At 39.6% G+C, this 13458-nt stretch overlaps 2 protein-coding genes across 2 annotated transcripts; one reads left to right on the top strand and one right to left on the bottom strand.

Annotated features, from left to right (window-relative positions):
* Positions 1 to 389: 389 nt before the first annotated feature.
* LOC103870473 (glycerol-3-phosphate dehydrogenase SDP6, mitochondrial) lies at positions 390 to 3938 on the top strand. Its single transcript, XM_009148599.3, has 6 exons — positions 390 to 1035; positions 1852 to 2325; positions 2407 to 2738; positions 2818 to 2978; positions 3055 to 3313; positions 3405 to 3938. The coding sequence occupies exons 1-6, from the start codon at positions 666 to 668 to the stop codon at positions 3702 to 3704; spliced, it is 1896 nt and encodes a 631-aa protein (XP_009146847.2). The 5' UTR covers positions 390 to 665; the 3' UTR covers positions 3705 to 3938.
* Positions 3939 to 4196: 258 nt separating this feature from the next.
* LOC103870472 (exocyst complex component SEC8) lies at positions 4197 to 13214 on the bottom strand. The gene is made up of 27 exons (XM_009148598.3): positions 12964 to 13214; positions 12541 to 12630; positions 12105 to 12317; positions 11845 to 12018; positions 11508 to 11612; positions 11169 to 11278; positions 10846 to 11025; positions 10346 to 10496; positions 10161 to 10267; positions 9490 to 9797; positions 9243 to 9403; positions 9018 to 9133; positions 8542 to 8612; positions 8334 to 8464; positions 8194 to 8243; positions 7972 to 8072; positions 7499 to 7608; positions 7218 to 7325; positions 6465 to 6647; positions 6294 to 6379; positions 5792 to 5963; positions 5619 to 5696; positions 5283 to 5384; positions 5066 to 5140; positions 4877 to 4972; positions 4742 to 4791; positions 4197 to 4649 (listed from the first exon to the last, which is right to left on the bottom strand). The coding sequence occupies exons 2-27, from the start codon at positions 12580 to 12582 to the stop codon at positions 4562 to 4564; spliced, it is 3168 nt and encodes a 1055-aa protein (XP_009146846.2). The 5' UTR covers positions 12583 to 12630; positions 12964 to 13214; the 3' UTR covers positions 4197 to 4561.
* Positions 13215 to 13458: the final 244 nt, after the last annotated feature.

Below are 13458 nucleotides of genomic sequence, written 5' to 3'. Positions count from 1 at the left end.
AAGTGCATCATTATATATGAACCGTATCAAGAGCTCTGGATTGGGCTGCGCGATAGGTTTAATGGGCTGCGACCAACACGGTTTCAAGAGAGGTTCGGGATTGGGCTGCAAGATGGGTCAAATGGGCTGCGAAGGTGACTATTTTTTTTTTTAATTTCAAGCCCAATCTGCCAGTGACATGGCAGAATGATTGGTTGGGAATATTTTGCCTAGGTGGCACCCCTAAGAAGCCTCAAAATTAAGCCCTTTTATATAGTGGGATTTACCCAGTTAGGGCCTGTATATACAAGCTAGCTTAATAAACTCTGCTCATGAAAGAGGCCCAATGGACTTCACTGTTAGTAATTACCCATTAGTCTTAGCCCGCTTGAATTAAACAGATTATGGTTTACGTTTTAACAAAACTGTAAAGGCCCTATAAAAGAAAAGTCAATAAACTCCTTCTTTCACCCCCAGTCAAACTGTCCCTTAGACCACGGAACTCTAATCTGATCCAAATGACGAAAACACCCCTCATCCACTCACGGCACAGTAACTTTCGAGGGCGAAACCGTAATTCAACGATAATTTGCCATTACAGTAGTCTCCATTCCACTTTTGGCATTATCATAATCATCCCATGATCGCTTCGCTTCCCAACGCAATCCTCTGAATCTCCTCCCTCCATGTCACCAGCCTCCTCCCTCCGCCGCTTAGCCGTCGGAGCCGCCGTAATCGCCGCCGCATCCGGCGGTGGCGCTGTCTACCTCTCCCCGTCGGTTGCCTCCAGCGACAGAGGCGGTGGTCCGGTTCTGGATTCGCTGAGGCGCAGGATCGGTGATCCAAACGCTTCCGTACCGTCCCGATCTGCTCAAGAGTCTGTTCTGATCGGAGCCAGCGCTTCTGATCCTCTCGATGTACTCGTCATTGGCGGTGGAGCCACCGGCGCTGGAGTTGCGCTCGACGCTGTGACGCGTGGACTCCGTGTTGGTCTGGTGGAGCGGGAGGATTTCTCCTCGGGAACGTCTTCTCGTTCGACGAAGCTTATCCATGGAGGTAAGGGTTGAAACGGTTGGTTTGGTTTACTAGGTGGAACTGAATGATATGATCTTCCATTAGGGCCTTAGTCACTCACGATTAGGCATTGACGTTTCTACCCCAAACCGAAGTCTAGACCGAACCGAAAACACCAAATCCCATATTCGAACAAGACTTAAGAACTATGTATTTTATACTCCCTCTCTTCCTAAAAGTATGTTTTACAGAATTTTGATGTTTCAATATATATATATAAGATGTTTTCATTTTTCTAAGTAATTTTTATTTTTTTAAAAACTGTGTATCCAATCATATTTTAATAGTTTATTTTGTAATGGGTTGAACACCATTAATTTATAATTTTAATGATACTTTCTAGACAAAAAATAGTTTTCTTAATATTACCTAAACATCCTATTTTTAGAAACAGGGAGTAGTATTTTAAAGATTTGTGTCGTTTTTTTATTTGTTATTTTAAATACTTTTTAGTTAGTTTAGGAGATAACTAGTTTTTAATTAGATTTTAGAATAATGAATTTATTTTGAGTATTTTTTGGTCAATTGTTTTTAGTTTTCTTTTTAGATTTTTAGGCAATGATCCGAACTCGACCCGAAAGTTAGTAAAATCTGAATGGGACTAATCAACAAAGTACCCTGCACCGAACGTCTAATAAACCTAAAAGTTATGAAAACTGTAGTTTTAGTTTAAAAAATATTGACCAAAAAAAAGTTTTAAAAATACTGAAAGCAAATAAAATAAATTTTTCCTAAATGCTGCATCACATTGAGCTTAAGGGTGTTCCCTTTGATTAGTTTACACTGAATCTTGAATAGGTGTACGGTACTTGGAGAAAGCTGTGTTCAATCTTGACTACGGACAGCTAAAGCTTGTATTCCACGCGCTCGAGGAGCGCAAACAGCTCATTGAAAACGCGCCACATCTCTGCCACGCTCTCCCCTGTATGACACCTTGTTTCGACTGGTTCGAAGTTGTCTACTTCTGGATGGGACTGAAGATGTACGACTTGGTCGCAGGACCACGGTTACTACATCTCTCTAGGTACTACTCTGCTCAGGAGTCTGCTGAGCTCTTCCCAACTCTTGCAAGGAAAGGGAAAGACAAGAGCTTGAGGGGCACTGTTGTGTATTACGATGGGCAAATGAATGATTCACGTCTTAATGTGGGGTTGGCTTGTACTGCCGCGTTGGCTGGTGCCGCTGTTCTCAACCATGCTGAGGTTGTGTCGCTTATTACAGATGAGGCTACTAAGAGAATAGTTGGTGCCAGAGTTCGTAACAATCTCACAGGTACAGTCACTAGCAGCTTCTTCAGTTTTGGTATACTTATTCTGTGGTGATGATTGTTAATGAGATGTTTTGTTTTGATAGGCAAAGAATTTGAGAGCTACGCGAAAGTGGTTGTCAATGCGGCTGGACCGTTCTGTGATTCCATTAGGAAGATGGTTGATGAAGATACGAAGCCGATGATATGTCCAAGCAGCGGTGTACACATTGTGCTCCCTGATTACTATTCTCCAGAAGGGATGGGGTTGATAGTCCCTAAAACTAAGGATGGTCGCGTTGTGTTCATGTTACCGTGGTTGGGAAGAACAGTAGCAGGTACTACAGACTCTAACACGTCGATCACTCCGCTTCCAGAACCTCATGAGGATGAGATTCAGTTTATACTGGATGCAATCAGTGACTATCTTAACATTAAGGTATGTCCACGTCCAGATTCAGCTTAGAGATGGATAGTCAATTAAGTTGATGATATTATCCATAATAAAATTTGGCTAGGTTCGACGTACTGATGTTCTTTCGGCTTGGAGTGGTATCCGACCATTGGCCATGGATCCAACAGCAAAGAGCACAGAGAGTATCTCCAGAGACCATGTTGTCTTCGAGGAAAACCCTGGTTTGGTTACAATCACTGGTGGAAAATGGACAACTTATCGAAGGTGAGGAGAGTTGAAGAAGTTAGCAGAATGTTTGTAAAATTTTGTTATTAATTTGCTCACGGTGAATTCATTTCAGCATGGCGGAAGATGCGGTTGATGCAGCAATCAAATCTGGAAAGCTGAGTCCAACCAATGGATGTGTAACGCAGAAGCTACAGATTCTTGGTTCTCATGGATGGGAACCGTCTTCTTTCACAGCTCTTGCGCAGCAATACGTGCGCATGAAGAAAACATATGGTGGTAAAGTGGTTCCTGGAGCAATGGACACAGCTGCGGCTAAGCATTTGTCACATGCTTATGGTTCAATGGCTGACCGAGTCGCCATAATAGCTCAGGTTCGGTTCTGTTCTTCCATCTTACAAACTTGTAGGTAATTGAGTATATCCGGTTTATGATCTGGTTATGGTTTTGGTTCTTTAAATGTAGGAGGAGGGTTTGGGGAAACGGTTGGCACATGGACATCCGTTTCTGGAAGCAGAGGTTGCTTACTGTGCAAGGCACGAGTACTGCGAGTCAGCGGTTGATTTCATAGCAAGGAGATGTAGAATAGCGTTCTTGGACACAGATGCAGCGGCGAGGGCGTTGCAGCGTGTGGTGGAGATACTAGCGAGTGAACACAAGTGGGACAAGTCGAAGGAGAAGCAGGAGTTGCAAAAGGCTAAAGAGTTTCTTCAAACTTTCAAGTCTTCCAAAAACGCACAGTTTCACGACGGCAAACACAACTAAAAGCTGCCTCTGAGCAAAATATAAAACTACTCTATTGAATTTATTGTTTTCTGCTGTTTTCCAATTGTTGATGGCTCTTAGGTACTACTTAGCTACGGGCGGGAAGGAATAAAACGGTATACGGATGGAATAATACTGCGACTACTCAAATGTTGATTGGATTAAAAAACTTTGTTCCGTCTTCAAAATGTGTAATTTTACATTGTTCTCTAATTCATTGTGAGAGCTTATATTGATCGCAATCCATTTCATGCTCAGTACAATCAGGAGTGAGAGTATGCATACAACAAGATCAGCTCTGGTCGCTACAGTCGGAAGAAAAATCTCAAAGTGCATAGTAATTTCTAAGGCATGCTTCGGTAAACCAAAGCGAGAAGTTCTGATTTCACCTTGAAGAAGATATGATTCTCTAAAACGAGCGTATATCTCTAACGTTTCCAAATCAAGATGAATGGTTGATAATTTGTGGCTTTCTCTTTGTTTTTAATCATATCACTCGAACGTAAAATGTTATTTCACCTTGGAAAGTTTTATACAAACAAACTCTAACAAAGAAATTTAAACACGAAACAAAGCTGTCAAAGAAAGGTCTTGGTTCCGTATTCAACACCACAAAACAAGATACTCACGAAACTAGACAAGTAAAAAGAAAAAGAAAACAAACGAAAAAAAATAATGGAACCGGACTTTTATCTCAGAAGAAAAACGATGATATACATTTTTTGTGTATTGCCTCTCCTTCTAGATGTCACCATTGTGATTTTTTCTGCAGCTTATGAAAATAATGAAACAGATTGGCTGTTGGAGAAGCTTTTTTTGTTCATGATACTCCGCAAATGGCTCGAAGAGTTTTGATATTAGTGAGAAAGAATTTCGGAAAGGCGGACTTGAGCATCTGAAGGAGTATCTCTTCCAGGAACATTCACCTTTAGAAGGTTGGAATACCTGCAAGCCCAAAAGAAACCGTGTTAGCCTCAATCTTGTGTTTCTCTCGATAAGTTTGAGGTTATAAGGAATCAAAATTTGAGGAAACAGACTCTGTGGGTGTAAACATTTGGTCATGTTCCGCTATGAATGCAAGTAGCGCCTGCAAAAAAAAATCAGGTAAACGTCTGAGTATAGAAATGCTGAGAAAAGCGAAAGACAAACCAAGAATTGTTTCTTTGGCTCACCTCGAATGGCATGTTCAGTAGTTCATAATAAGTACGGACACGATCTAGGTTCTGCTGTACACTGTCACCATCGACATATGGAATAGCTGCCATGGCCTACGATGTATACACACGGATGTCAACACTGAAATGCTACGGGAAACCAGTTCTAAATAGTGAACTAGACACCCAAATAAGACTGATCTTTACCTGTTCCAATGCAATAGTGTTCCTACAAATTTGTTGAACTCCGAAAAGGTTGATTGATCTCATGTCAGCCAGAGCCTAGAAAAATACGTAGTCAGAGACTTTTAACGGTTTAGAGTTTGTGGTATGGGGTATATAGACATGTGAATTACAAGTACCAAAGATCTTATAAATTCAAGTAAATAAAAACCGGTTCAAAAGATAAAAAGATAAAGTGTACCTTAATGGACGCACTTGCAGCAATTCCACAAATGCCACCAAAAACGTAATTGCGCTTCTCACCAGAGATGAAAGGCGCCATTCCCTCGTCCCTACGTGTTATCTGTTTTTAAAAAAAAAGGAAACGTAAAAAAAACTTGGGAGCAGAATTATAGGGATTGAAAAGATTATCATCTCGCAAATCCAGTAGTTTGCACACTAAACAAGAATGTATTCGCCGCAGTAAATTAAGATCACTTCATCATGTGGCTAATTAGGTTCTCTCAGCAGAAGAGAGTGATACGAATATATGATGGCTATGAAACGAAACAAGGTCTATTAAAGTGATATAACCAACCTGTGAAGTAAGAGAAATCACAAAGTCGTCTGGCTCTTCCGCATCCTCATCCTCCAAGTATTCCCGATTTGTCATTTCCTATTCAACATAGTATTTCGTAAGTTTTACAGGCCACATATTGAATTTCTCATAACCATGCCACCTTCCTAGCAAAGGGAACATCCAGCACATACCTGAAGATGAAAGACTGTTTCCAATTGCATCTCAACACGAAGAACCTTAAGGCAATCAGTGGCAAGTTTTCTGTACTCATCAGCAAATGATGCCAGATTCCTTGGAGAAGTTGCTTGATTCCTGCTATTGCCTTCAGCTTGACTTGCTGCACGAGGAACTGCTTGTCCAAGCCTAAAGATTTTGGGAAATCAAAACTTCAGAAAGAGCTTTCATTTGCTTTCTACTTACCTATCAAACCATGCAAGTTTCTCTTTTACACTGAAGGCAAAGGTTTCTGGTATTTAAAAAAAAATGAGATAGAAAAGACAGCAATCAATTTAGCCTAGTCTCTGTAGGTATCCCTACTTTTTTTTATTATGCATGTCCCTTTTTCCTCTTTATAAAATCATATAACTTCCCAGTTTTCCCTGTGTCCTCATAACATCTACGACGTACTGAGAGATAGGCACAAGAAATGACAGGAAAAAGCATGCATAAAGAATCTGATTCAAAAGAACTCACCTCTCAATAGAGTCTGCCACGTATTCAAGTGAGTCACTAAGCGACGCTAACAAAATCAGTTTGTTGTCATCACGAATTAGATTATCCTGAAAGAAACACAGTTACTTAAATAATCTTCACCAGATTAAAGATTCATACTAGAATAAGTTTCAGAAAACACATGAAATTTACCTGCTTAATAGACGGCAAATTTAAGAATAGTTCACAGAGTTCTACTTCGGAGCCAACAGCCTCAGAGTGAGAAACAGAATGGCCTAGCTGAGATGGCAAACATGCACTTCCCGCGTCAAGTCGCATCAATCTCTCAATATCATGCCTCCCAATGAGCCTGTAACTGAGCTTCTCCAGCACAGCCTGATATATTAAATAATCAAACTTATGCTCAGAAAAGTGTGTCAAATGGAAGAAATACATCGCTTTCTCTGGAGACTCGATATCGTAAGAAAACGGTGAGACTTTTTATTTATCAAAGATGGAAAAAAGCGCATGTAAGACTGGCTAACTCCATGTTCTTCCACCTCTCTTTTGAATCAAACTTTCTCATGTTATTGCTTCTAAGCATTTATTGCCAAGTTCTGCTGCAGGGCTTATCACAATCTGGTAAAACATCTAGATCTACACTGTAGACTACGCAAGACAATATCAAAAGTCCAAAACAGAACACTACTGCTATTTAATGAAAGTAGGTCTGTTTTCACGTAGATGTAGCTCAACTGAAATCTAGCACGTTGTTCAAGACAATAGTAGACTTTAAATCCAGAGTCATATCATCTTATTCATACACCTTCAGTTAAATTTTTTAAATCAATCACGCTGACAAGACTACTTTTTAGTGTATAATTTTGTGCTATAGGTGCAACGCCCTAAACCAGATGCCAAACATAACAGATTACAAGAGTCAAAGGAAGAGGAAATCATGTATACCTCCATGTATGCTGTTCGACATCTCTCAAATGTTCTCTCAAGAAATGTCTGAACATACTTCACAAGGTCAGTAGCAAATTTAGGCATGGCTTGAGCCCAACCAAGAACCTAGAAAAAAATGAAAAGGAAGGACTTCATTAAAACAAAAATATCATGAAACTGAGAACCCAAAAGATGGATTAAATGATGAACTAGAAGTAACCATCCATTCTTTTAAGGCAGATCAAAAGTATGAATAACAAAAAAGTTTGGTTTCCAATTTCAAAGCATATAAAACGTACCTCTTTTGCAAGGAGATCTATTGCCAAAAGACCTTGCAGGATAGGTCGACCCTTTTCTACGGTTGGGGTGTAAGTAGTTGTATGTGCACGGGGCCTAAATGCGGCAGCACCTGCAAAGTAGTTTTACGAACCTTAATACGAGACAGGTATAGCACTGACACAACTGGTTTCATAACTAGTAATATGCAACTATTCCTATAATTTTTTTTTTTGCCTCGGAATCTTTAAATGCAAAATATTTTAAAGATGCTTTAGCTTATAAGACTGTCATACCCTATACTGACAAATAGTTTGTTAGTTTTGCAAGCAAATTCTTCTACTACCACCTTGCGGAGGTATAAATCCAAGTCTTTGGAACCAAATTAACAACTCTCCTTTCAACATGCAATTCTATGTATACCGTTAGAGGAGAATTACCCTAAAGTAGCAATAGAAAACGCTATGATCAGATTTCTATAGTCTATGGAACTAACTTGATATAGCTTGCTGAACGCCTTTCCTGTAGTCCACAAACATTGTCGGTAACAGGTGGTCCTTCACAAAGTTCTCGGTGAATGTAAGCAATCCATCATTCCTGCATCAGGTATTGAAAACTCGATGGTGAAAATAGTGGCAAGATAGTTTGGACAATGAGCAAGGTGTTTAGCTTTGCCAGGATGACAGCCAGTAAAGGCACGCGGAAATTTTGAACTTACACAAGCTGAGAATGTTTTTTGGGCAACATAGAAGTGATTTTATCTGTAAACTGCAAGACACAAAAGATCATAATTCATAAGTCAAACATAAAAAAACAGTTGAAAATGAATGAGAAGCTTAGATGAACGAGAATTCAAACCTGAAGGACAGGCCGGTAAATAGATGCAGCTAGATACATTCCCTGTTCAGGCAAAACTGCTGCAGATCCATAACCTTCCTGTGATGAATTTGGAGCCCTCTTTCCCCAGCCTTGACGAATGAGATCCGCTCCTGCTAGTAGCACATAGCGTCAGTAACTCCACCAAAGGCATTATAACCAAAGAAAAGTCAGGATGATTGATTAATACCCTGATTAGAAATCGATACAGTTGCATCTGTGAACCGAAAGGTGAAAGTTACCCCATCTTCAGATGCATCCCTGCAGTCCGCCATCATCAATTAATCATCAATACTACTAAACAGATAGCAGAGTTTCACACTTAAAAATGTATTATACTCTTCAACGCTCCACTTTACTAGCGCGCTGAGAAGAACCTAAATGGCAAGTTCTTAGAATTGGGTTTAGTAAAACCTTCTTATTAGATCATCAGAAGAAATCTGTGTTCTAACATCCTCTATATTATTCACTGGTCATATCAGGTGATTCACAGCCCAACGAAAACATGCTTGGCATGAAAGTGAGGCCTATCTTAACAAAAACTTAAATGTCTAATTCTTGGGACATGTTTCGTTGTCTATGTATCTACACGAATATGAGGAACCATGAATATGAGAAAACCATCTCTGTAAATGTATGAACTACCAAATCTAAGGGGTCACTTGCCTTTTATCTTTCTTGGGAGCCTTCTTTGCAAGTTTAGCAGTTTGTGCCGCAGCATCTGCTGACGCAGCTTCTGGAGTTGCTCTTAGAATTTCACATATCAGTTGTTGGCATTCACTCTACACCAGTAACACGTAAAACTTCAATCAGCTTACGTATGAGTTCAATATAGATATAAAAATATTTAGCCTCACGAGAAATTAGATATATTCAAATCAATAGGCGGACCTGTAAGACTGTCAAAGGAAAACTGATAGTGTAGCCTCCAGTAGCTTGGGATGCTTCAGAATCGGCGTTCCAATTCACATCAGTAGGCAATGACTTCGGTGTGTTGATGTCATGTTGCGAAGCCCTCAACTCCAAAAGCTCTCCAACAACAACATGATTTTCTATAGATGCAACAATATGAGAAATTTTGTGCTTTCATTTTGAGAAAATAAAATATTAAGACGAGTTTAGCAGTTGAATAGCTCACCAAATATCTTGACAATAGTATCTAAAATTGAGTCAAGAAGATCTTTTGCTGCAGCCTGCGCTTTGCCTCCAGGAGCCATAAGAGGCGAGACAGGGCTCACAGCCAGGTGAGTTCCAGAATTTGATGTCCCATTTTGCGGTTTATCTTTTGATAATCTGTAGGCCTCGGACTGTCCTTTGATAAAATGCAATCCAGCAGCTCCCGTTCGATCACCCTGACTACAGGCTGACTTTGACAAACTTTTAGTCTCCATATGGGCTTTAATCTTGGATATTATGATCTCATGTATCGTGGGTCGAAGTCTTTGGCTGCAAGAGAACACAAAAACATCACTTAGAAAAGTTTGACGATTTCAATAACAGAATGTACTTATTTTCCACCAAGTAACATTTTTGAATGGAAAACTAGCAAAACTTGAGCGGCGTCTGTTATCCATTCATCTTTAACTTCAAGAATAATAAACGTTAACTGGTCCCAAAAATTATACATATACATTTGATAAAGATTGTATCCTAGTGATGACATCGGTGATAAGTTAACTAACGAAATGAAACCACTGCTAGCGGTGTAAAACTAAAAGATATTAAAGAGTGAATTTTCTATAACTATATCAAGCTGCAGAACAGAGCAATTCTAAAACCATTTAGATAAATGAAAAACAGAAAGCCAACCATATAATAGCACCAGCAGCTGCAACTTTGCCGAGCATGCAAAGACACTGAACAAGAGTCTGTAGATACTTCACATGCAGTGGATCATCACTCTTTCTTACTGCTTCCTGAAACAGGAGATAAAGCAATGTCGCAACACTGAAAAAAATAGGGCAGAAGATATGTTAAGTGTAACAAGCACGTACGATAAACTCGTCAGGAGAGGAATCAGAAAGCCAAGGTGGAAGTTGGTAAGAAAGCAATTTACTATCAGTGCCATTCCTGATAGTCTGTCCATCTCCGGTGGCTTCATCATGTTCTACAGAGTCCTCCTCATCATGTCCATCAAATGATGAACTAAGACACACAACGAGATTAAAGAAACACACATTAGCGAAGTAAATTTTATAAAAGCAGAACAAAGGTAGCGCGCAACCTTAGGTTGACAAAGCAACTTCTGTCATAATCAATCTACAGCATACTTTCTTTTCTTAACGAAATTTCTCAGGAGAACCTCCACAAAATGATTAGAAAAATCATGCAAGTATGGTAATCTCTATTTCATAAATAAAGCCGCGGGAGCCTCTATGAAGAACCGTAACTAAACAGGCAATGATCATTCCAGATAAACTAGACTTTATACACGAGAAAATGTTCCTAATATCTCATACAGAATCAATTTAAGGGAAATGTTGCGAAATCATACCCTTCCTCAGTAGAAGCCGTTCTATGTGAACCATTTGTGAGGCCTCTAACACCAAACTGACTATCACCTTTCAGTGTCCGTGTTCTACGAGAGAGTGGTTGTGAGCTCATTCGACTTGCTGCAACAGCTGTTGTTGTTGGTACTTCATCATCTCTTTCATATATGCTTGACGCAACTGAACTGCAGCATAGACAAGGTCAGGAACGACGAATGTGAATGATAGAAGTGATGAGACAGACTGTCAATCAAGCATGCCACTGAACCAAGGATAAAAAGTAGCACAGTTTCTGAAATTCATTTATACAGGGTGAAAAGAAACCTACCTGTATTCACCTCTATTGTACAGATGTGCATGCAAATCGTCTAGAATTTTGAAGAAAAGGGCTCCCCGCAGCTTAGCTAGCTCAGATCTGACATCTTGAAGAGCACCAACCTAGGTGAACGTACCAGAATATATGAGTACAAGTTAGAAGTGAACAGTAGACCTCTCGAACAGAGACAATCAGAAGGTCCCGGTGGAAATTAGACGATAACAGATCCCACTCAACGGATAGATATCAAACAATCCTAGAGATCAAATTGGCAAATGAATGGGAAGACCCAAAAAGTTCCCGTAAGATTGCTTTTCCAGCATTTGTTAGCACTGGAAGTTAGGAAATTACCGTTTGAAGCCCCTCACGCTCAAGCATCAGAGAAGACTGGAGATACACTTGAATGGCAGCGTAAAACTGCTTATCAGCAATGAGCTTCTCAATACGAGATGGAACCTGTTCAATGTTTCAAGAGGCCAAACCAACCATTGTCACATCAGAAAAGCAGTTTCTTTTAAATAGCAAAAAGCAAAATAAATAAATAATGGAAACATATCAACAAAAGTATCATCAGAAATACACAGTGTTATCATGAATGACGTATAAAAGTTCAGAGCAGCGCAAACGCATAGCAAGCAACTGTCCACACAACAATCAACTAAGAAATGTTAGGGGTAATCCAACCAACCTTAGCAATGCCCTCAATTTGATCCAAAAGTGCGATGATGTGCCGCAATGTTACAGAACGGTACCACAACTGGTGTAACTGTTTATTGCGTGTCCCCAAGCTCTTCTTTGCTTCTGCCAAATCATGCTTCAAGTCGCCTATTTTATCAGTGGACTCGCTGAATAGTCGCAAGATCTGATGAGGAGTATCATCACGTCAAATTAACATGGGACATATATCTGGTTGCTGCTTTAGAGGAAGAGCTAAGAGATATAAGAAACCTGAGAGTAGTTTTGAATAGCTTTGTTGAAACCACCATGATAAGCATGGACAACTTCATCCACAACCTCCTCGACAACATCACTTTGCTCCCTTAATAAAAGAATGTCGGTTTCACGGTCTTTAGAGGTAATGATATGGACCACATGTGGCAAAGAGTCAAAGCGTGCAGCAACCCAGCTCTCATCTATTCGTGCCAGCTCCTCCCTAAGGTACTGCAATAAACCTCATCACTCAGGCACACACACACACACACACATATGTACTCCATAAACAAAATCAAAAGCAGTGATCATTCCAGTCTGTTTCTCAAATAGCCCCTTGTATCAATCACTTCTTCCAATAAACTCCAATCACTCCTTGAACCAAATCGTTCCTCCTTTTAAAGATTAACTTGTGGTTCTTCTACTTAGCTAGGAGTGAAGGAAACTGACTTACAGTTTTATCGGAGGGAACAGGCAAACCATCGAAAATCCCCATGTGAAGAGTCCAAATGAGTGTTCCTTCCTCAGCACATTCCAAAGCTATCTGTAGATAAAATCAAAATTTCAAAAACCTTACACATGCGTGAGGTAGAGACGATGAATCACGAAGCTTCGCAGTTCAATTTCCACACAAAACAAATACAAAGAAGCTAGTGGACATAGAATTCAAGTCAGGAGAAGAGATGGTAAACATTCAATCCTCATCACTCCTTCAGCGAGAGATCTAACGATGAGCAGAGAAAGATAACATCCAATTACAGCTATCTTCGTAAGTAGAGATCGAAATTACGAATCAAACACTTAGGTGTGGAAGAAGTAGATCTAGATAGCGAAATCGAGAAAACGAAATGATGGATGGATGTGTTTTTTCAGCTACCTGGGATACGAATCCTCGTTCGAATCTGATCACTGCGTCGCCGATCACCGAGAAAAATATCTAAATCTCCAGAAAATTGAGAGCTATGAAGAAGAAAAGTATGTACGCGTTGTTCTTCTAATTCCCCAGACTTTTCTTCTCTCTAATTATTTTCCCTTGTTTTTTGATTTTTCTTCGATTTGTTTAATAAAAAGTTTAGTTACGGGAAAAGAAGATTATTTTTTGTTTGGACGGCAACATTTTCTCAAGTATGCATAACTATCAAAACACGATTACATGCATAATACGTTTCACGGACTCGATCGATAGAGCAGAGTATCTATTATACTGTTTACATGCGTATTACATGAATTTATAGCAAAAATATAGTATAATCTAACATTTTGGGTCTACTGAAAAACATAGAAAATTCTTCTAAATGTTCATGTGACTAGGAGGATTGACATAATTTTAATTTCATCCCAACATGAACATCCAAATGGTTTCAAAGTGTTC

The sequence above is a fragment of the Brassica rapa genome, chromosome A05 (assembly GCF_000309985.2).
Source record: "Brassica rapa cultivar Chiifu-401-42 chromosome A05, CAAS_Brap_v3.01, whole genome shotgun sequence".
NCBI classification, from domain to species: Eukaryota; Viridiplantae; Streptophyta; class Magnoliopsida; order Brassicales; family Brassicaceae; genus Brassica; species Brassica rapa.
The sequence above is the reverse complement of the archived record's forward strand: the minus strand, read 5'-3'. Positions and strand labels throughout refer to the sequence as shown.